The sequence below is a fragment of the Odocoileus virginianus genome, chromosome 32, assembly GCF_023699985.2.
Source record: "Odocoileus virginianus isolate 20LAN1187 ecotype Illinois chromosome 32, Ovbor_1.2, whole genome shotgun sequence".
Taxonomy (NCBI): domain Eukaryota; kingdom Metazoa; phylum Chordata; class Mammalia; order Artiodactyla; family Cervidae; genus Odocoileus; species Odocoileus virginianus.
The window spans coordinates 24,712,018-24,736,736 of NC_069705.1; the positions used below are offsets into that span (position 1 = coordinate 24,712,018).

The 24,719-nt window shown below is 43.2% G+C and overlaps 1 protein-coding gene across 1 annotated transcript in view; it reads right to left on the bottom strand.

Moving 5' to 3' along the window:
* Positions 1-450: 450 nt before the first annotated feature.
* ASAH1 (N-acylsphingosine amidohydrolase 1) overlaps positions 451-24,719 on the bottom strand; it is a 37,702-nt gene continuing 13,433 nt past the window's right edge. The window contains exons 2-14 of the mRNA XM_020896187.2: positions 15,715-15,761; positions 13,714-13,804; positions 12,892-12,978; positions 12,128-12,206; positions 10,259-10,333; positions 9,380-9,425; positions 8,510-8,654; positions 7,920-7,974; positions 7,711-7,792; positions 3,615-3,746; positions 3,386-3,509; positions 2,913-2,969; positions 451-1,007 (exon numbers count right to left, since the gene is read on the bottom strand). Of these exons, the coding sequence (XP_020751846.1) occupies positions 918-1,007; positions 2,913-2,969; positions 3,386-3,509; positions 3,615-3,746; positions 7,711-7,792; positions 7,920-7,974; positions 8,510-8,654; positions 9,380-9,425; positions 10,259-10,333; positions 12,128-12,206; positions 12,892-12,978; positions 13,714-13,804; positions 15,715-15,761 (1,110 nt within the window). The 3' untranslated portion in view covers positions 451-917. The remainder of the gene's footprint in view (positions 1,008-2,912; positions 2,970-3,385; positions 3,510-3,614; positions 3,747-7,710; positions 7,793-7,919; positions 7,975-8,509; positions 8,655-9,379; positions 9,426-10,258; positions 10,334-12,127; positions 12,207-12,891; positions 12,979-13,713; positions 13,805-15,714; positions 15,762-24,719) is intronic.

Here is a 24,719-nt window from a genome sequence, read left to right on the forward strand (position 1 = left end):
ACTGTTTTTGAAATTTAATAACTTCCTGGGGTTAGCTGGAGGCTAATTATGAAAAAGGAAACACCTCAATTCTGAGTATAAAAGCCTGCCTTGCATACTGGTTACTTCAAGAACCCCAAAAGGTACTACTTGTGCATGCTAAATAAGTAAGTCTTTTCAGTTGTGTCTCTCTTTGTGACCCTATGGACCATAACCTGCCAGGCTCCTCTGTCCATGGGATTCTCCAGGCAGGAATACTGAAATGGGCTGCCACGCCCTCCGTCAGGGGACCTTCCCGACCCAGGGATTGAACCCGCATCTCAACGTCTCCTGCATTGGCAGGTCGTTCTTTACTACTAGTGCCACCTTCTATTCAGAATCAGTGTGATGTTCATGAGGAGAAACACAGCTGTATGCCTGTCTCATCTCCAACCAATCAAAATTAGTGAAATACACAGCTGTCACAGCAGAGACAATGGTGTTTTGACTTTAATAGTAGTTAGAGCCAGGAGGAAAAGACAAAAACATACAACAAATACGTAGATAAAAGTGAAAAAATGAGTAACGGGGGCTATTTAACTTACACGGAGGTACAGGACTCAGTGCTCACAGGGAATCTTGGCTTCATTCCATGGAGGAGGGTCCCCCCCCAGTTTTAGTTGCCTATCCCTGCCCCCAAAGGTCAGACCAAAATGAATCACGGTAAATTCTGGCTGACTGCTGTACTTCACTGAAAGAAGTTATCTGTTACATAGCAATCACCCACATTATGGCAAAAACAGCCTGTGAACTATAAACATACTCAGCAGGACAAGCTCACGCCTCAAAGAGAAACTGCCCTGACTCTCTGGAAGGAGACCGGACGGCCGCTCCACTCAGCCCCACATGAGCTCCCGTCCCGACGTCACAGAGCCGCGTCCTGTAGGCCAGGTGTGTGCTCACCACCCGATGCAGGGGTCTGGGCAGTCCCGCAGGTACGTCTCAAACTGACCTTTAGTAACATCTATCAAGACTGTGTATACCGTCAGCTGAAAGAAAAGTCAACTTTTATTTTAAGGATGTTTTCAGTTTTAAGATGACTCTACTTGTATTAGCATCTCTTATGGAACTGCTTATAAAGTTACTAAACATTAAATTTACTGTTGCCCTATCGCTGAGTTGTGTCCTACTCTTTGTGACCCCATGGACTGCAGCACGCCAGGCTTCCCATAATGGATGTGTGTGTGTGTGTGTGTAAAGACACAACAAATATAAAGATCAACATAATAGGTCAATAATAATGAAAACAACTGACTTCAACAGAACCATTACCATGTCATAAATACAAACAGGTGTGGCAGATAATGTTCAGTTCTTTACAAGGTCTTAATTCTGTGCAGTATACTGCTTCACAAACAATGTTTTAAGGCTCACTTAACGCTCCTCATGGGAAATAGATGGGGAGACAGTGGAAACAGTGTCAGTGTCAGACTGAATTTTTTTGGGCTCCAAATCACTGCAGATGGTGACTGCAGCCATGAAATTAAAAGACGCTTACTCCTTGGAAGGAAAGTTATGACCAACCTAGACAGCATATTAAAAAGCAGAGACATTACTTTGCCAACAGAGGTCCGTCTGGTCAAGGCTATGGTTTTTCCAGTAGTCATGTATGGATGTGAGAGTTGGACTGTGAAGAAAGCTGAGTGCCGAAAAATTGATGCTTTTGAACTGTGTGGTGTTAGAGAAGACTCTTGAGAGTCCCTTGGACTGCAAGGAGATCCAAGCAGTCCATCCTAAAGGAGATCAGTCCTGGATGTTCATTGGAACGACTGATGCTGAAGCTGAAACTCCAATACTTTGGCCACTTCATGCGAAGAGCTGACTCATTGGACAAGACCCTGATGCTTGGAGGGATTGGGGGCAGGAGAAGGGGATGACAGGATGAGATGGTTGGATGGCATCACCGACTCAATGGACATAGGTTTGAGCAGACTCTGGAAGTTGGTGATGGATAGGGAGGCCTGGCGTGCTGCAATTCATGGGGTCGCAAAGAGTCGGACACGACTGAGCAACTGAACTGAACTCAACTGAACGCTCCTCAATGCATACTTTGCAAAGACCAGCGGTGTACTGTGGAGTATAAAAAGCGTAGCTTTGGCTTTCCTTATCCTGGAAGCATTTCTCATGCAGTCAGGGAAACACTGCAAACATGCAGGTTAGAAGGTACACACCCAACTCACACAAGAATCTGTAAGTAACCCAACTGTGAACTCAAGCAAAGATGGCGTGGGCAAAATGAAATGTTAGGGTTAATGGGCAGAGGGGAAGCTTCCCTCAGAAGCCAGGTTCTCATCAAAATGCTAATGGGCAGGACACATGGAGGCATACTCATCTTAGGGTTCAGCAAAAGAAGGCAAGGAACAAATGGGAAAAATCAGAGGGATCAGAAACACGCAAGAGGGGGGCTATTAGCAAACTGGATGATCAGAAGACTTTTGCATATTTTAGCTGAAGAGCAGGGAAAAGGGAAAAGGCTATAATAACATTCAAGAAAAAAACCTAATCCACTAAGACAGAAAGCTATCTGAAAATAACTTCAGACTTCGTTTTGTCTAGTATTAGGTGTTAGTTGCAGCATACAGCATTCAATTCCTCATGGACGGAGAAGTCACTAATAACATGCTAAATTCAATCCAAATGCCATGTAAGTAATACTGGAAATAATACTCTGACCAAATTGGATATCAAGCTGCAGTAACCAACTTCTTTGTTACACTCCAAGAGTTTCAGTTTTGGTCACACAAAACATTTTAAAAAGCAGCCTTAAGCCGAACATGACTTGGAATTCTAGCTCTCATTGATCCAAGACAAAGGGGAAAGATAAAACATGGGATCAAATTCTTTTCCTAAAATCAAATACACACACACACACATATAAATATTTTTAAAAATACCTTGTTGAGGACAGGTTTTGTTGACAAGACATCATACATGGTTGAAAATGAGATATTCTAAAACACAAAAATAGTTATTCTCAGTACATTAAATATGGATGTTGGCAGCTTTATCCACACAAATGGGTCATTAGACCAAGATATTCTTCAATCAACCTCCCCCTACCCTCATAAAAGAATTCCCCTGGGGTCACTGTTGCAGGTGATGATTCTGATGTAACACGCTTGCTTTCTCCTCCTCCCCTCTTGAATTGCTGACATTCAGCCCCACAGAGTGGTAGCCACCATTAACAAGGGAAAAGCATGGCAAAATTTTGCTCTTTACATTAAAAACAAAAACTCAGTGGAAACTGTCCAGAGACAATGACTGTTAGGAGGTTTATAAATTCTTTAAAGGCCAGTGAAAAATGTTAGAATGGAGATAATCTTCTGTAGTCACCATTTCTCTCATATGTATGACACTGGGAATGTACCTCTTGGGTTGTCTGGTTCAGACACATCTTTGCAGGTGTTCTGCGATCATCAAGGAAGAAGGGGTTTTTCCATCGGTCATAATTTGTTTGTACCACATACCATCTACCCTGCTTGGGGTCGAGTCTAGATACAAAGAAAGAGATTTCTCTAGGCTTCACGCCTTAAACCCACACATATGTCCGTCCATGCTTTAGTTTCTGCTTGTTGTGCTTGAGTGAATGTACTTACTCATATACATCCAGGGACTGTGTTCTGTCTCGTGTAATCACACAGCCCTCCCCAGACTGGTTGCCTCCCAGGATAAAGTATGCTGGGGCCAATATCTTGGTTTTGGTCAATATATTCTTGGTTTCTTCATAACTACAAAGAAACATTTAGAACAAAGGAAAACACTTTTAGTTGACCTGAAATGGAAATTTTTAGCTGTGGAAACTAAGGGAAGACATCTGAGGAACATTTTTCTAACAAGGATAGTGAACAATGGCTCAGGGAGAAACAGTCCCTCACTCCTCTGCAGTGAAACAGTGAGATCTGAAATGTTCCCTCAAATGTGAAGGACGAATGAAACATCCTCAGGAGATCATCATCTACTCTTACAGTCTATTTACCTTTCACTCAACAACAGGACTAGGGAAAATAATATAACATATTTTATTACTTGAAAATCAGAGCTATCAAAAATGGAAATGGATTTCAAAGAAGACTACTAAATTGTATGCCCTGGAAATCATTAAAAATAGGACTCATGCCCACATTTCCTCTAGGTCATTTGGATGGTAGTACTGGCTAAAGGCAGTTTTGCTACTCCCAGATTTCTATACCAGCACAGAATATAACTTCTAGATTAACAGGTATTATGAATTAAGTGAAGATTTTTTATATAAAATTCTTTTCTGTATAGATGGGGGATTGTTTGTATAACAAGAAAACTTCACAGATGCCCTTCACAGATACACTATCCCTAGCATGTTTTAAATAAGTAATTTTCTTGCTGTAAACACACACACACAAACATGAAGAATTCCATGTGAGTGTCAAAAAGGTTCACCTAAGAAATTCTGAAATAATTTCTCAATGGAAGGTAAAGCTCAGAAGTATTTTAATATTAGTAATTTAAAAGAAACTACATTAAAAGGTTCATGTATCAAGATGCAAAGATGGTTTCAACATCCACAAACTAATCAATTTGATGCAACCATTAAAACAATGAAGGACAGATGAATGGATGAAGAAGTTGTGGTACATATATACAATGGAATATTATTCAGCCATAAAAAAGAATTAATTTGAGTGAGAGTGAGGTGGATGAACCTACAGCCTGTTATACAGAGTGAAGTAGGTCAGCAAGAGAAAAACAAATACTGTGTATTAATACATATATATATGGAATCTAGAAAGATGGCACTGATGAACATCTGCGGGGAAGGAAGGAAGACACAGATACAGAAAATGAACCTGTGGACACAGTGAGGGAAGGAGAAAGTGGGACAGGTGGAGAAAGCAGCATCGACACACACACACTACCACCTGTAAAGCAGAAGCCGGTGAGAAGCTGCTCTATAACACGGAGCCCAGTGTGGTGCTGTGATGACTTAGATGGGAGTGGAGAGGGAGGTTCAAGAGGGAGATGCTGCTGCTGCTGCTAAGTCACTTCAGTCATGTCTGACTCTGTGCGACCCCACAGACGGCAGCCCACCAGGCTCTGCCGTCCCTGGGATTCTCCAGGCAAGAACACTGCAGTGGGTTGCCATTTCCTTCTTCAATGCATGAGAGTGAAAAGTGAAAGTGAAGCTGCTCAGTCGTGTCCGACTCTTCGCGACCCCATGGACTGCAGCCTACCAGGCTCCTCCGTCTGTGGGATTTTCCAGGCAAGAGTGCTGGAGTGGGGTGCCATTGCCTTCTCCCAAGAGGGAGATGATATGTGTATAATTAAGATGAATTGCATTGTTGTATGGCAGAAAACAACACACTATAAACCAATTTTCTTCCAATTAAAGAATAAAAAAATGAAGGATAAAAATATCATCTTAACAGATGCATTTGACAAAATTCAACATCTCAAAAAAGTGTGTGCAGAGGGAACATACCTTAACATAGTTAAAGGCCATATAAGAGAAACCCACAGTTAACATTATACTCAATAATGAAAAGTTAGAAGTTTTTCCTCTAAGATTAGGAACAAGACAAACTTGTCCACTCTCACCATTTTTATTCAATATAGTATTGGCAGTATTAGCCAGAATAAGGCAAAAAAAAAAAAAGAAATAAAAGGTATCCAAATCAGAAAGGAAGAAGTGAAATTGTCACTATCTGCAGATGACATAATACTATAATAAAGACTCTCCACCAAAAAAAAAAACTTTTAGGAATAATAAATTCAGTAAAGTTTCAGGATATGAAATCAGTATACAAATATCAGTTGTGGTTCCATACACTAGTAACAGGATCAGAAAGAGAAATTAAGAAAATAGTCCCATTTACAATCACATTCAAAAGAATAAAATACATGGGAAAAAATTTAACCAAAGAGGTGAAAGACCTGTACACTGGAAACTATAAGACACTGATGAAAGAAGTAGAAGACGCAAATAAAGATATTCCACGGTCATGGATTGGAAGAATTAATGTTAAAATGTCCACACTACCCCAAAGAAATCTACACAGATTCATTGCAACCTCTATCAAAATTCTAAGGGCATTTTTCACAGAAATAGAACAAACAATCCTAAAATCTGTATGGAATAACAAACGTCATGAATAGCCAAAGCAATCTTGAAAAAGAAGAATATCTATATTTCAAACTGTATTACAAAGCTACAGTAATCAAAACCATGCTGCTGGCATAACACCACATTGATCAGTGAAAAAGAATGGACAGCCCATAATTAATTTATGAAAAAGGAACCAAGAATACACACTGGGGAAGAACAGTCTCTGCAAAAGATGGTGTTTGGGAAACTGGACAGCTACACGCAAAAGGATGAAACCAAACCACCATCTCACACCATACACAAAAATCAAAATGTGTTAAAGATTTAAACCTAACACTTGAAATCATAAAACTCTTAAAGGAAAACAGGTGATACACTCCTTGACACGGCTTGGCAATAATTTTTAGACCTGCCACCAAGACAAAGTAACAAAGACGAAAATAAACAAGTAGGACAACGTCAAATTAAAGAACTTCTGCACAGCAAATAAAACCTTCAACAAAATGAAAATGTAACCTACTCAACTGGATAAAATAGCTGTAATTCATACATCTGGTAAGGATCTATTTTCCAAAATGTATATAGAACCGACACAACTCAATAGCAAAAAACAGACAATCTGATTTAAAAATGGACAAAGGGTCTGAACATTTTTTCAGAGATGAGATACAGGTGGCTAACAGGTACACAAGAAGTTGGGAAATGAGAACCAAAGCAACGATAAGGATCATCTCACATCTGTCAGACTGGCTATTATCAAAAAGACAAGAGATAAGTGTTGACCAAGATGTGGAGAAAAGGGAACCAGGTGGAATTGGATGGAATGTAAACTGGTGCAGTCACTACGGAACCACCAGTATGCAGGTTCCTCAAAAAACTAAAACTACCACACGACCTAAGCAATCCCACTTCTAAGTAATGATCTGAGGACATGAAAACACTAACTCCAAAAGATATTCACACCCCCACATTAACTGCAGCATTATTTACAATAAGCCAAGTTATGGAAACAACCTAAGTATCTAAGGATGAATGGATAAAGAAAATGTGGTATATATACAACAGAATATTATTTAACCACAAAAAAGAATGAAATTTTGCCATTTGTGACGAAACGGATGGGCCTTGAGAGCATTTTGCTAAATGAAATAAATTAGACAAAGACAAATACCATGTGATCACACTTAGAAGTGGAATCTAAAAACAAAAAATAAAAAAAAATTCACAGGTACAGAGAACAAACTGGTGGCTGACAGAGGTGGGGGCAGGGTGGTGAGAGGTGGGTGAAATGGGTGAAGAGGGTCAAAAGGTACAAAATTCCAGTTATAAAATAAGTCCTGACGATGTCATGTACATCACAGTGACTATAGTTAATAATACTGTACTGAATATTTGAAAGTTTCATAGAGAATAAATCTTAAAAGTTCTCATCACAAGGAAAAAAACCCTAACTGGGTGGTGACAGATGTTAACTAGACTTATTGTGATCATTATGCCATATAAATAAATATCTAAACATTTTGTAGTACATCTTATACTAACATGTCAATTACACCTCAAGGAAAAATTAAAAAAATAAAAAAATCTGATAATAAAGCAACCAAACAGATTACCTTGTGCTATTTTCTAGAACTGATCTAATGATAAACCCTATCCACTGGGCATCTTTCTTTCCCAAAATCCATTCTATGACACCTGGAAGAGATAAAACACACACAGTGTCACAGGACCTAGAAGAGATTAAACTATTAAATCAGAAAGCACAGCCGAACCTTCTTCTTAAAACAGCTATGAAATTCCCATTTAAGAACTCTCTACTCACCCATAAAACCACCATCCATACTGAAGCGTTCATTGAGTGTAACACTAAACAATCCCTGAAAAGAAAACAAAGCAGTGAGGTCAGAAACATGCACCATCCTGTGTAAGGCCCTCTCACAGGGCTCTTTTAATCCTGTTATATCAGGGCCTAGATTGGGGGCTTTGGCGTGTGGGGGAGAGAAAAAAAATCAAGGCATGATACTCTCACCTTCTGTTAACAGCTTTTTTTAGAAGGTCAAAGCATTTTTCACATCTAGTGTGTGAGATAAGTAGATGGATGTTATTGGCCACACTTTTCCAACAAGGAAACTGAAGTGCAGGGACTTAATGACTAACTTGCCTGAGGGGCAAAGCCATGGCCAGATTCCAAGGTTTACACTCACAGGCCTAGAGACCTACCATGGGCTTTATCTCCATAAAAGGCTCAAAAATCTTCACTTCCTCCTACTCTTCTCTACCTTGTGAGCTAAAGGTAACAAGAAGTACAATGGGACGAACTGGGGCTTCACATTCTTTTCAGGTTCTCATTTCCTTAGACTCCATCATGCACACAGAGCTCCCTGTAAAATCTGGTAACAACAGATTCCTTACTGGTTTGAATCCTGTTAACATGCCCACATAGCCAGCAAAGGCTGTTGCCTTGAAGAGAGTTTTATTGCTCCTTTGGAAGTCCAAATTCACTGTTAAAGGTTTTAGTTCCTCAGTTACGACCCAAGTATCATTATTTATATTCCACCTACAAAAGACAAATTTCAGTGACATTTAATAACAGTGACTGTAAGGATGAGCATGATGACAACGGTCAGGCATGATGCTGTGCTGTGTGCTGGGCATAGTCGTGCAGTCGTGTCTGACTCTTTGCAACCCCAAGGACTGTAGCCCACCAGGCCCCTCTGTCCAGGGGAATTCTCCAGGCAAGAATACTGGAGTGGGTTGCCATGCCCTCTTCCAGCAGATCTTCCCAATCCAGGGACTAAACCCAGGTCTCCCACATTGCAGGTGGATTCTTTACTATCTGAGCCACCAGGGAAGCCTGGTCAGATATTATGCCAGATGCTTTACCGACCTAATCCCCAATGATCAATATTCACAAAGATTTTCCAATATAGTTAAGCTTTATCTTCCATTTTCCATAAGATAAAACAGGATCAGAGAAGTTAAGTAACTCCCCCAACATGACACAGCCTATAAATAGCAAATCCCAGATAATATTTAGGTCTCCAATTACAAAGCACTGTCATATTTTTTTTCAGGAAGGTAAAGAAGACACATGAAATAGAATGCTATTCTTTTACTCTCAACTGAATAGGAGCATGCTTAATCTGGTCTAAAAACTAAAGAATCTAGGGTCCTCCTTTCTGGTCATATTCTGGGAATGACTTGGTACTTAACTTTTTTATCAATGTAATACTACCTACTCTTCTTAGGGATTGAGACATACCACATTTTTTTTTTAGTTACCCAAGAAATAATCCAAAATCCATGTTTCGCCCATGTAGTAGATGACCTAAATTGAAAGCAAGCAGAAGAGACATGTAACAGCAATTATGACAGGATGATTGATTCTAAACCAAAGCTGGACACTTAATTTTGGTTAAGTGATATTCCTAACTGTTCAACAGTAAGAATTAAGTAACACCTAATATCACAAGCTTTAACAAATGAAAAGGCTGTCCCTGTCACACTGGCAAGATTCCCCCTCAGTAGCTGAGAGCACAGGGCTCCAGGTAAGGTTAGAAGATGGGGAAAGATCAGCAGCCATGATTTTTGGTTCACCGTGACACGGTCCTCCTCAGACGAAGCTATCTCGGCCTCACCTAATATGACTTACCAACACGCTTCCCTTCAGGGATTGTCACCTACAGCTATACCCAGAGTATAGGTCAAAAAATAACAGTGAATCAGGGTACATCACCCTGGGCCTTATAATCTAAGGACTTGCCAGGAAAAATATGGAAAAGTGAAGCTGGTCTACACAGGGTCCCTTAGCCGGAAAATGATGGGAGAATCTCTGTTCTGCTCTGTGAGTACTTAGATCAAATTATAAATAGGGGTGTAAGTAGCCTATGAGGGAAAGTAAGAATGTTTTCAGTCCTGAAACAATTCGTGCAAGAGGTGTGCATGCCTAAATTAAACTTTAATAACCGTTACAGTGATCTTAAAATAAGAACAGTTTTCAATTCACTTTCAAAAACTGAATCAAGATCTATAAAACCCTATGCAACATGCACATATATGCATAGCAAACCTGTGTTTTACAAGTTTTAATTTCATTTCAGTATTTTTCTTCCATTTTGTTTCTTTGTACCACCCACCCTCCCCCAGTACACATTCATTTACCTTCTTTGTCTTCTGTTATTATTGAAGTACAAATGGTAAAAAATTCATAGAAAATATTGAATAAAATAATCTCTCCTATGAGGAAAAAAAAGGAAATTTTCTGGTCAATACACAGAAGCATGACATTGTTAGAAAATCCTTTTCTAAGAAAAGGTGTAAGTATTGTCATCATGTGAGTTTTTGCTTGGGCAAACATTAAGTGTCTGCAGGTAATCTGAGTGAGCCTGCACGGCTGGTGGGGTAGGGGTCTCTCTCTCTCTGTCAAAGGCACTGTGGGAATTCACTGAGGGAAGGGTAGCCTTTTTAGTAAATAGTACAGTCAACTGGAAAGAACTTGAACTTTGATCCCTAACCAATACCATATGCAAGTTAATTCAAGATACACCATGGGCCTATATGTAAAAAGTAAACAAAAGTCATAGAGAAGAAAAACACACAAGAATTATGTTTTGGGGGCACACAAAGATCACTTATGTGAGTCGCTCAGTCATGTCTGACTCTTTGCGGTCCAGTGGACTACAGCCCGCCAAATGCCTCTGTCTATGGAATTCTCCAGGCAAGAATACTGGAGTGGGTAGGTTATCCCTTCTCCAGGGGATCTTAACCCAGGATCAAACCCAGGTCTCCCGCATCAGGCTGGGAGAATCAGGCTGATTCTTCACCAGCTGAGCCACAGGGGAAGCCCAAGAATACTGGAGTGGGTAGCCCATCCCTCCTTCAGCAGATCTTCCCAACCCAGGAATTGAACCAACTGGGGTCTCCTGCACTGCAGGCGGATTCTTTACCGACTGAAACACTGTGGCTCAGCTGGTAAGGAATCCGCCTGCAATGTGGGAGCCCTGAGTTCAATCCCTGGGTTGGGAAGATCCCCTGGAGAAGTGAAAGGCTACCCACTCCAGTATTCCAGCCTAGAGAATTTCATGGACTGTACAGTCCATGGGGTCGCAAAGAGTCGGATATGACTGAGTGACTTTCACTTTCACTTTCTTTACCAACTTGAGCTATCAGGGAAGCCCCAATTAAACCATAATGAGTGAAAGTAACACACTCAACAAAATGCCCAAATAAAAGAGAGTGACACTATTACACGGAGAATCAGCAAGTGGAAAAAAGTCTTGTATCAATACTATGTTAACTGTCAATGGTTACAATCACTTTGAAAAGCTGGTTGGCAGAGACTCCAAGGCTAAATTACTCAGCTACCCTATAACCCAGGTCATATCCCAGAGAAATGAGTGTACATGCCCATAAAAATACATGAACAAGAATGTTCACAACTCAAATGTGGAAATGACAAATATCCTAGTCATACAATAGCCTACTACCTATAATGGTATGTGCAAGAAACCGGACAACAGTTCATATTGTTTGGCTCTATTTGGATGACATTTAAGAGGCAAAACTAACCTAAGCTGAAGTCCAAATAGTGGTTACCAAGAGGTTCAGAATTGTGCAGAATGGAGCAGGCTGGATTGCTGTAAATTGTTTCTGTATCTTGTTCTGAGTTGTGATTAAATGCAAGTATGCATGGGGAGTCCCAGGTGGTGCAGGGGTAAAGAATCTACCTGCCAATGCAGGAGATATGGGTTTGATCTCTGGGTTAAGAAGCTCCCCTGGAGTAGGAAATGGCAACCCACTCCAGTATCCTTGCCTGGAAAATCCCATGGACAGAGGAGCCTGGCAGGCTACATACAGTCCATGGGGTCACAAAGAGTTGGACATGACTGAGACACACACACTCCTAGATTTTAAAAATTCTATTGATCTGTATTCCTAAAATCTGTGTACTTCACTGTATGCATTACCATATCCAAATAAAAAATTGGGGGTAATTTATTAAATTTTGTAAAACTGCAAAGTGAACTTTACCTAAAGGGATTTCAGTAACAGCTGCAATTCCCTTTAATTCCTCCTCGAAAGGGCCAGGCAAGTTGCCAAGCAGACCAGGCTGAAAAACAAACACATTAACAATCATTCAACCTCAAGTGTGGCTTTGAGATTTGGTTCTTTTACATATACTCTGTACTAGCCATTGTTGCCACAATAGGTGATCAGAGCTTATTTTTTTTGCCTAAGGGGTTAAAACCCCTGTGTTTTTAAAAATTAATTGATTAATTTTTGGCGCTGCTGGGTCTTCCTTGCTGAGCTCGGGCTTTCCTCTAGTTGCGGCAAGCAGGGCTACTCTCTCTGTGCGGTGCGAGGGTTTCTCCTTGCGGTGGCTTCTCTCGTTTCGAAGCACGGACTCTAGGTGTGAGGGTTAGAGTAGCGGTTGGAGCAGATGGAGTAGTAAATGGGGCAGTCGTTGGAGCAGTAGCTGGAGTAGCTGTGGCCTGCAGGTTTAGTTGCCCCATGGCATGTTCATCCACAAACCACTTCTTTTATAAATACATTAAAGAGCAACAAACTGCCGAAATTTACCATGCTATTTTATGTCTTGTAACACTACCAAGCACCAGAATTTTAAGTCCCTCTGAGGTTTTAACAGTAGTCTGAAATAAAAGCAAATCTGTCCAAGCTCTTTAGAAGAGGCTGTCAAATTACGCCTTTAAATAGGTACAGAGCCTTCGCTGAATCGTGTGTATATGTGTCCATGTGTGTCTTTAACATTTATTGTAGGAAATAATATTTCTTACCAACTTTTGATCCACTAACTGTACAATTTTTCCACTTGGCACAAATGCATTTATTATATTCTTCATGGAATTCACTATAACTTTCAGCTGAAAAATAAATTTAAAAATTGATAAGAAACATAAGGAAGTGTTGACATTTAACATTAATCTTGACATAGAAAGTATTTGAAGACTATTTCAGAAAAAGCTTGTAATTAATGTACATCCATGTTTACTAAATGATTAGCCCTGTTTTGTAAATCACAGTAATCATAATTGTCATTATATAACACTGCTCTGTATACCTAAGAACTGTGCACTTTACTGTATGTATACCATACCCCAATACAAATTTTCTGAAAGCCTATAATCTGTATTTTAATCAAGAACCACACAATGAATTATAGAAGGTTTTATTTTGACTATGTGTGCAATGAATATATATATATTAATAAAAAGCTGAATGCTTTTTAACCGTTAAAAAAGATTAATTTTTGTGTAACAAAAGACAGATAAAGACTTTTGACTTATCTAACATGTAGCTAAATAAGAGTACTATTTCAAAACATATGTAAACAAGACATATCTTTAACATGACATGTGATTAACTTTAGATGATAATATATGATATGAGATAAAGAAACAAAGGCAGAGGCTAGTAAAAATCGAGAAGCTACAGAGAAATGACATCCTCTTTTCTCTACTGTCATTTATTATAAATGGCAGAGAACCATGGAAAGCAGATTCTTAAAAGTACGTGGTACATAGTATCATGATGTGTTCTTTTAAATACAATTATATTCAGTCAAGTCAGAAATAAAAGATTTAAGAATCACACCCTACCGCTGGTGCTTTGACCACCATCAATTCATGCCATCTTTTGTACGGTGGTAAATCGAGATTTATGGTGAACCATGGAACCGGACCCCGGTAACTGCAATGAGAGGTGTATCATCTTGAAATTTTTAAAATCAGTTTCTTGATGATGGTTAGATAGTTACACCATTATAGGTATGTTACAGACATATTCTTAATAACAACAGAGAAGTTGGTTCTCAAACCAAAATTTGCAAAAAAGCTCATTTTCCACTCAGCGCTTCTGTCCTAGGTCATTTATACAATGCCATTTTAGAAATCCTAAAATGGAATTACAGCATTATAGGAAGGTTAACACATAATGGTGATAGGTAAAATAATCAATTTTGGCTCAATAGCTGTACGTAACCTGAATATCACTGCCAGAAAATATATGCCTTTTCCTATCCTAAATCTCTAAAAAAATTGAGTCTAGGCTCTGGGCACTTCTCCAATTGGTTTCCCAGTCTCAGAATTCCCTCAGACAGTCTCAACACTGTTGTCAAATCATTGACTCTAGAGCTGGCTTCAGTAAGGTCACTTTTAAGCCCCCAGAATGGCATCACAGTATATGAGCTTCCCACCATTTTCTTCAAGAACCTCACTACTGACTCAGCCATGCTACACTTCCTACTACACTTCCTCTCTTCTCCATTTTTGTTCGTTTTTTTGCTATGCTGTGCAGCATATGGGATCTTAATTCCCCAACCAGGGGTCAAACCCAGACCCCTTGCATGAAAGCACAGTCTTACCACTGGACCACCAGGGAAGTCCCCACATCCTCTCTCCTCATTCTTCTTAGTAAGTCCAAGCCAAGTCACTGTTCATCATATCCATTCCCCGAAGTCCTACTCTTCAATTTACACACAGCCATTGCTACTGTGAGGACAGTAGCAGCATCTGCTACCTGATCAGTGGAGCCAGGGCTGAAACCCTGATGGATGAACTCTGCAACTATCCTGTCACCACGGAAGCATGACCTCCTGGCACCTGTTACTGGACTGAAAGGGCCTCTTACAGGTGTTCCACTGGGTGACTGACAAGCTTAATGCTGCCCAAAGCCAGCCAGCATCTGCTCCTTCACTGCCCTGCTCCGGAGAAGCAAAAGGTGCAGCCCGGTGGGTGCTGCAACGTTACCAGGCTCTTTTACAAACACAAATCCAGACTGATTTCCACGGTGGGGGTGGGTGAAGAGGGGATGTGTTAGTTCCTACAAGTCACAGAATTGGCGTCCTACTTATACTTCTGTAGTCAAGAACAGGAATAAGCCTCTGGTTAAAGCTGTATGCCTTCTGTCTTCCTTTCTCTGCGGCAGGCTACTTTCAGCACAAGGGAAGAGCAGGGAGAAAATGGTGACGCTTCCTGACACCTCTTCCTTCTTTTTCACATTCTGTACCTGCTGGGGTAGTGAGCCATTCTTAGGTTTTTCCCTATTTAGCCATGTAGGATTTGAAAAGGCCAAAACCCTAAACTAAAAACATTAATGTTCAACACACTAAAACATGTTATTGGCTATTCCTATGTTTTCCAATCCTGTTTTGGCCTCAATAGTTTTGATGATCATGGGCAGGGTTTATTTTTTTTTTTAAAGTTTCATGTGAGATGCTGCACTCCTTTGTTTCAGCATGATGGGGTGGTTTATACTCAGGCATCACAGAAAATCACAGGTCACCTCTGCATTTGTCAGCATGAGAAAAATACTTAGGGGAAGATAGAAGAATTTAGTGGAGAATGCTAATCCTTTTTTTCTCCCTGATTTTGATGGGCTCAAAATGGGACATTTCATCATGGGGTATTTTCTTCACATTTGTTCAAAGTCTTAGCCAAATGCATACCACACAAACCTCAGGGGAAACAAAATCATCTTAGGATAGAAGACATGACTTAAGTAACATGATCTCGTTACTTCTATGAGATCACACTTAACATGGAGAGAAATCTCCAGGAAGGTAAGAGTAATAAATCCTGCTCGTCTGACGGTTTACTCACGTGGGCCCAGAAGGAGGATAGGTTGATTTTCTGCAGTCTTCGGTCCACTAAAAAACAAAGACAAAAGTTTCAGAAAAACAGAGTAGGCAATCTGCAAAGATAGCTGGCAAAAACAAAATCAAGCGTGATTTGTCATTTTAGATCACTGCAATGCTTCTTAAAAGTCTTTTCCTCCCATGAAAACTTCTAAAATCTCAAACCTAACTGCGTTTTCAGTCTCTTCAATTTGCACTATTTGCCAGTATTCTAATTTGGCTTTTCGACTGCAAATACACTGAGTTAAGTGGAAATATGAAACAGATGGGGACTTCCTTGGTGGTCCAGTAGTTAAGACTGCACTTTTAATGCCGGGGGTGCAGGTTTGATCCCTGGTCGGGGAACTAAGATCCCACATAAATGGATGTAGAGCTGAGTCACTCTGCTACATCTGGAACTAATGCAGCATTGTAAATCAACCATATGTCAATTTTTAAAAAATTAAAAAAAAAAAAATGCAGATGGGGGAGTTCCCTGGTAGCCTCGTGGTTAGGATTTTGGGCTTTCAGTGCTGTGGCCCAGGTTCAATCCCTGGTGGGGGAATTGAGATCCCAAATGCCCCGTGGTGCAGCCAAAGGAAGAAGAAACTAGAAAAATGTTTATGACACCCAGGTTGATTTATCCCTTGCCAGGATCTGATATTACTTATGAGGTAACTCTACTGCAAGAAATCTGCATCCTAAACCAGACTTTCAGGGCACGGGGCCAGGCCCCTTTGTTAGGTAGTCAGAATAGGGAAAAAGAGTCCAAAACGGCGGTGGCTAAAAGACCTGGAAGGGGAAAGCCAGCGAAAATAGAACAAAGGACGGTCCGAGGACCAGAGTGAGAACCTCAGGTAAAACAAACAACGCTCCTGCCTAGGCCCAATTTACATAAGACAGGCCTAGGGACAGAGAAACATATAAAAAAAGGAGCCAAGCCCTCTTCCCTCCTCTCTCTCTCCTGAGCGATGGGGCGATCTCTTTGCATCTTTGGATCGACATGCCCTCATGCCTCAAAGATGAATTTTCCTGCTATTATCTAAATAAATAGAGCTGTGACACTGAGCTGTAACACTGATTTATTTAAGAGCTATAACACGGTCTGTCCTCCGAGAGCTGCGACCCGCCGAGGGGGCTTCAATGTCACTCTAAATTTTTGTTGTGACGAGACAAAGAAGCGAGAAGCATACACTCGCCTGCCATCTCTGGTGTCGTGACTCGGATATAACCTGGCCGAAACAACCTCCACGCGGAAGAGGCCAGGCGCAGAAGGAGCCCAACTCAGCGGAGCTCCCGCGGTAGAAGCGGAACGCGAAGAAAACCCAGCGCAGGGGAAGGCCCATCGTGCTGGAAACTGGGACAGCGAAACAGGAACTCAGCAGAAAGCCCACGTGGCTCAGCCTCAGATTCCAACAGACCTCCGGTTAAGGTAGGAGGTCCTAGCTCCTATGGCTGGAGGGACATGCCTAACAAAATCTTAACTCCTTTAGAATCTCTCTTTTCTTGTTTCCTCGAACCCCCGCGAACAGGCGGGCGGCAGTGGGCGCAACTGAGGGCCTCTGGAGAGGCTACTTTTCGGTATGTCCAAAGGCGCTATCTGCTGGGCCCCAGTAGCTGTTACCCAAGCCGGTGGGGGTTCCTCTGTCCTTACTCCTTGTGCCAAAAATCAGGCCAATGAAAACTGTGAGCACCGGTCAGATATCTAGCAAATTTTCCAGTAGGCTATGAAGGGGATTCCTTGGCACGTTTTTCCCACTGCTTTTTCCTCTTTTCCTTCAGCTCTTTCTCCCGGGACTCGAGCCCGACCAAAACCCAGGATGCCCGGCTCAGGCTCTGAGATCTTATTGCAAAAATTCAGTGAGAGACAAAGCGATAAGTGGGAGGGGGATCTGCTAAAAATCCAGAGAGAAGCGCCCGTTCTACAGGGTACTGGCCATGGAATGTGGCCTAACTAAGTTTTGTGAGCGGGGTGAATGCATATACTAATGAGCAGGAGGATCATCCCAGCCATTGGGGAAACCACCCACTCCTCCCTCGGTTGACAGTGCCTTGGAGCTGTTCTGCCACCTCTGGGTGTGTCTTTTGGCTCACAGATTGGGGATTAAGGTTTGCTCGAATTTGACTTGTCCTGTTGGACCCAACTGATTTTGATCGGTTTATGTTATGCCCTTGTGCTATGTCACTCTTTCTAAGGTTGTGCTCTGCCCCCCTTTCCCTCCTGTTTCATGCTCCTTTCCTCAGCCCCATCCGGGCCCGCAATGTTGCCTCTACAATCTTCTAGAGGGATAACAAAAAAATAGCTGGCCTTGGGAGAGAAGAACTGTATAATATCCAATCCCTTAGTCCTACCTAGCATTGGTCACACTGGAGACCTTGGGGACACCCAAACTCAGTCTGCCTGGAGGTCTGCATCCTGACCCGGGGACGCCTGGCTCTCAGGTTGCGACAGTACTAGGTAGGATGAGCTTACATCATGGTATCTTCCCATCCACAGTGGACAAACTAGCAATGAGTTACAACCCCTTAATTCTACCCAGCACTGGTCACGCTGGAGACCTTGGGGACACCCAAACTCCAGCCCGGGGGTCCCAGGAGGTCATCACGCCTTGACCTGCCTAGGGATCTGGTCCTCGAAAGGTTGTCATGTCTCAACCTTTCGGGGATCCTCTAGTCCCAAGGGTCCCAGGAGGTCGTCACGCCTCGACCTGCCCGGGGATTCGATCTCTAGGAGGCTGTCACGCCTCAGCCTGCCTGGAGATCTGCATCCTGACCCGGGGACGCCTGGCTCTCAGGTTGCGACAGTACTGGGTAGGATAAGCTTCAAAAAGCCTATTAGTTTTTTCTTTTCCTTTTCCTCCCTAACATGACTGTTTTTCAGATGGGAAATAACCAATCCACTTCCCGGCAGACTCCCTTGAGATGCATCCTTGATAACTGGAAGCTGTTCGATCCTCTAACTCTGAGGAGGAGTCATTTAAAATTCTTTTGTGTCACTGCGTGGCCACGGTATCCACTGGGGGACAAGGAACACTGGCCCGAGGATAGGAGTTTAAATTACAATGCCATCCTGCAATTAGTATTATTCTGCAAAAGACAAGGGAAATGGACAGAGATCCCCTATGCCCAAATTTTCTTCAGACTGAGAGATATGAAGGAACTCTGTCTTAAGTATGGGACTGTTGTACGCCCTAAAACTGAGCCCACTAGGCAAATGGTGTTAGGCACAGGCAACCAAGAGAAGGAACCCCCCCATGCAGGCTCACCTCCCACAGCTCCCGAGTTGCCGGGTGCTTCTTCCTTGTATCCAAGCGTGTCCCCATACCCAGGAGCGCCCCCTCCACAAAAGCCAGCTTGAGTATGTCCCTTAGTTGAAATTGGAGGAGAATTCGGACCAACTTGTGTCCATAAACCCTTCTCCCTCTTAGAACTAAGACAGATCAAACAAGACCTGGGAAGCTATACAGATGACCCAGGCAAATATATAGATACGTTCCAACATATTACCTTGGTCTTTGACTTGACATGGAAGGACATCATGGTCATATTTAGTCAAACTTTATCCAACCCTGAACATACTAGGGTCTTAAAGGAAGTCCGGAGGTATGCAACAGAGCTTCACATGTCAAATGATAGATACCCAGTAGGGGAAAAACTGCAGTTCCCTCCTCCGATCCTAACTGGAATTATAATGACCCTGAGCACATCTGGGAAAGGGATCATTTTCTAATCTGTATAAAGGCAGGTCTGAAAGCAGCCCAGCAAAAAGTAATCAGTTATGCTCGGGTCTCAGCAATAACTCAGGAGCCCAATGAGAACCCCGTTGCCTTTCTAGAAACGCTAAAAGAGGCCCTCCAAAAGTTTACCAATTTGGACTTAAGACTCTTACAAAGGACAGGTGATTTTAAAGGACAAATTCCTGTCCCAATGTGCATCAGATATCAGAATTAAGTTACAACAGCTACAGCAGCAGAACTCTGCTGCCTCTCTAGATGAGATGATCCAGACAGCCACCAATACCTTCTATAACGAAGAACAGAAGGCCAAGGCCCAGGAGAGGGAGAGAAGGAAAGAGACAAGGCATGCCCAGATGCTGGCCGCCCTCCAGGGAAGCCCTATGGCACACCCCGAGTCCTTGAATGACAAGGCACGAGGCAAATGCCTAATCTGTAGACAGGCGGGGCATTGGGCTGAAGAGTGTCCTAACACTCTTTGACAAGTCTCCTAGAACAGCTTGCCACAAATGCCATCAACTGGGACACTGGGTGGCACTCTGCCCTCGGGACCCAAGAGCCTCAAGGTCAAGCGCCAAGCCTTTCCTCACGATGGTTCAAGAGGACTGAAGCGGCCTGCTCCAGCCAGCCCGCCTGTCACAGATAACCATCACGGGGCTGGAGCCTAGGGTGCAACTGGATGTGGCAGGTAGGTCCGAGAATTTCTTGGTTGACACAGGGACTACCTACTCTGTCTTGATCTCCTACTCCGGAGCCGTCTCCTCTCAAACCTGTACCATTTTGGGTGCTACAGGAAAAGCAACTACTAGAAGATTCACCCAAGCACTTCTTTGTTGCTGGGATGGACAGATATTTTCCCACCAGTTCCTGGTGGTCCCTGAGTGTCCTACTCCCTTAATGGGAAGAGACATACTCACTAAACTGAGGACCACCCTTGTGATGGGAAGCTTTTCAGCCCCTAGGGCCCTACAGCTTCTGGTTACTACAGAGGAACCCATTACACCTCCAACAGAGAGAGAACAAAGACTATGGGAGGACAAAATTAACCCCCAGGTGTGGGACCAGGTGATTCCTGGACGAGCCCACCAAGCCGAACTGGTCATCACTGTCCTCCGAGATCCCACTCGGTTTCCTAACCGGAAAACAATATCCTCTCAACAGAGAGGCTCGGGAGGGACTACAGCCTTTAGTAAATAAATTCCTTGCTTGTGGGCTATTGGTCCCCACCAGTTCACCATGTAACACCCCAATCCTCTCAGTAAAGAAAAAGGCGAATGGTTCAAGATCTCTGGATCATAAGTGAAGCTGTAGTCCCCCTCCATCCCACAGTACCCAATCCCTATGTAATCTTGGGAGAAATCCCACCCGGTGCCAAGTGGTTTACAGTCTTGGATCTCAAAGATGCATTTTTTTGCATACCACTGGCTAAAGAATCCCAATATCTTTTTGCCTTGGAGTGGGAGGCCCCAGGAGAAAAACACCAACAGATGACTTGGACAGTATTACCTCAAGGGTTCAGAGATAGCCCCCACTTGTTTGGACAGGCCCTTAGCCGGGATCTCCTAGATCTGGACCTGGGACCTAATGGGAAAATATTACAATATGTAGATGACCTACTAATCTGCTCTCCAGATGAGAAAAGTGCCCAACAACATGCAATTCAGGTTCTAAACTTTTTGGCAGAAAGGGGATATAAAGTCTCCGGTGCTAAGGCACAGATGGTCGAGACAAAGGTCACTTACCTGGGAGTTCAGGTTACACATGGGTCCAGGAGGCTGTCCTCTGATCGGGTACAAGGAATCCTCCAGTTGCCCTTCCCCACGACTCAAAAACAATTGTGAGCTTTCCTGGGGCTAACTGGGTACTGTAGAATCTGGATACCCAACTATGGTCTAATTGCCCACCCCTTATATAAAAGCTTAAAGGGATGAGATGATTCAATCCCACTGATGTGGGGAACTCCTCAAAAGAAGGCAGAGGCTACACTAAAACAGGCCTTAACTCAGGCACCTGCCTTGAGGTTGCCAGATCCAAAAAAAGCATTCCAAATTTATGTCCATGAAAGAGAGGGAATAGCCTTGAGAGTGTTAACTCAAAGGTTGGGATCTGAGCCCCAGTCTGTAGCTTACTTATTTAAGAGACTTGATCCAACCACCCAGGGCTGGCCCCACTGCCTTCAAAATCTTGCAGCTATTGCAATTATGATAGAAGATGTTTTAAAACTCTCCTTTGGGGGCAAACTAACTATTTTTACCAGCCACCAAGTAAAACAACTCCTAAATGGGAGAGGCCATTTATGGATGTCTGATCAAAGAATCCTCAGATATCAAGTAATACTGATGGAAAATCCAGGCCTCACTATATCCCCTTGTGAGGTTCTTAACCCAGCCACCCTCCTGCCCACCCCCGAGGGCTCTCTCCCCTTTCACTCCTGTCTAGAAACTTTGGACCACTGGACAAAACCCCGAGAGGGATTGTCAGAAGATCCTCTGACCAATCCTGAGGAAATCTGGTACACTGACAGAAGCAGCTTTATCTTGGGTGGAAAAAGAAGAGCCAGATATGCAGTAGTCTCCAGTTTTGAGATCATAGAGGTTAAGCCTCTGCCACCAGGTACTTCAGCCCAATTAGCTGAGCTCATAGCCCTGACTCGAACTTTAGAGCTGGGAAAAGGAAAAAAATAGCCATTTATACTGACTCCAAGTATGCCTTTCTGGTGCTACATGCACATGCAGCTATTTGGAAAGAAAGGGGCCATTTGACCACCCGAGGGCCCCCAATCAAATATGGTGATCAAATCCTTAGGCTCTTGGAGGCAGTCCATCTGCCTGCTGAGATTTCAGTCTCCCGTTGTAAAGGACACCAGAAAGTGAGCACAGAAGTGGCTCGAGGGAAACAAGCAGCCGATCAGGAAGCTAAGAGAGCAGCGTTACAGAACCATGACCTAATAGGGGCTGCCACCTTAGTTCCACAGACTAACTTGCCAGAAACTCCTTCATATACTGAAGGTGAGACTCTTAGAGCTAAGAGTGAGGGCTTTCAAGAAGATCATATGGGGTGGTTCCAAAAGGAGGGGCTCCTTTTTCTGCCTGGGAACCTCCAATGGAAGTTGGTTAACTCCTTACATGCCACCACTTGTTTAGGAAAAAAGGCCCTCCAAAGATTACTAGAAAGGTCTTTCAGAGGAACAGGCTTCCAAACAACTATAAGACAAGTGGTCTCCTCTTGTCCCACTTGCCAATTAAACAACCCCCAAGGAGCTCGAAGACCCCAGCTGGCCCAGCCCGCCCAATGACGTGGGGCCTATCCAGGAGAGGACTGGCAGATGGACTTCACGCCAGTTTCTCAAGGGTATAAATACCTATTAGTCATGATAGATACATTCACAGGATGGATTGAAGGCTTTCCCACCTGGACTGATAAGGCTGAGGAGGTAGTAAAAAAACTGCTCCTTGAAATCATTCCAAGGTTTGGTCTGCCCAGGTCATTACAAAGTGACAATGGGACGTCATTTACTTCTAAGATCACCCAAGGAGTCCCTAAAGCATTGGGCATTACTTACTAACTCCATTGTGCCTGGAGGCCTCAGTTTTCAGGAAAAGTAGAAAGAGTCAACCAATTCTTAAAATCAATGATAAAAAAGATAACCCAGGAGACCTCCCTGGGATGGAAGGAGGCTTTCCCAATAGCTCTCCTCCGCACCTGCATTGCCCCTAAGGAACAGGTTGGTTTTAGTCCTTATGAGATGCTATACAGGAGACCTTTTCTTTATGTCAGTGACCTCTCCCTAGATCCAGAGGCTCAGACCCTACAGTCTTATACCATGGCCACTGGGCAATTCCAACAGGATATATGCTTGTGGGGTATGAACCAGGACCCAAAAGACTCTAAGGACTCGCCACTATATGCTCCAGGGACTCAAGTCCTAATTAAAGTCTGGAAGGACGGGTTCCCCAAAGGCTCAACTCCAGCCCACATGGAAGGGCCCCTATCCTGTAATACTTTCTACTCCCACAGCAGTCAAGGTGCCAGGACATGACTCCCAGATTCACTACTCACGAGTCAAGCCGTGGAAGAAAACAGAAGAGGATACTCAATACACCTGTGAGCCCCTGGGAGATCTCAGATACCTATTCAGAACTACAAATGAGTGGCATTCTAATGAACAACCCCAAAATCTGGTCTCTGGGGATAAGATTTCTCAAGACAGCTCTAAAGAGCCAACACAGCTTGGCAGAAATAATACCCCAAAACAGACAGCAGATAGTTCTTCTGATCTCTGAACAAGGAGAGACTTGAGCCATAAGGGCGATGTAAATTTAAATTGGCTAATGCCCCTACTAGTCCTTGTTATGCCATACTGACGCTGCTAATGATTGTTCCATGTACTGTCAATTGTCTAACCTGTTTTGTCTCTGCCCAGGTCAAGCTACGACATGCAGCGCCAGTTCAACAAAGATATAAAACTACAGCCAACCATGGAAAACATCAGTCACCCTTAGATGGACACCGCTATAAGGACTCTGAGGCCTGAGACTAGCAAGAAGGGGAGGCCCAATGCCCTCACCATCCCAGTTCAGCAGGAAGTAGCCAGAGAGACCTCGACGCCCTATTCCCAAAGAATTGGGCCTCCCATCTCTTGAGGGGGGAATGTTAGGTAGTTAGAATAGGGAAAAAGAGTCCAAAATGGCGGTGGCTGAAAGACCTGGAAGGGGAAAGCCAGCGAAAATAGAACAACGGAAGGTCCGAGAACCTGAGTGAGAACCTCAGGTAAAACAAACAATGCTCCTGCCTAGGCCCAATTTACATAAGACAGGCCCAGGGGCAGAGAAACAGGAAACGAGGAGCCAAAGCCCTCTTCCCTCCTCTCTCTCTCTCTCCCCCACGCGATGGGGCGCTCTTCTCTTCGCGTCTTTGGATCGACGAGCCCTCATGCCTCGAAGATGGATTTTCCTGCTATCATCTAAATAAATAGAGCTGTAACACTGAGCCGTCACACTGATTTATTTAAGAGCTATAACATGGCCTGTGCTCTGAGAGCTGTGACCCGCTGAGGGGACTTTAATGTCCGTCACTCCAAATTTTTGTTGTGACGAGACAAAGAACCGAGGCGCATACACACACTCGCGTGACACCTGCATACTCTGGCCCTTCAGCACCCCAGCCTCCCTGCACAGCCACATGCAACCACACGCCGGGCTCTCTCACTGTTCATGCCTGTGCAAGCACTCGCTTTGCCTTCTGCCTACAAAGCCCA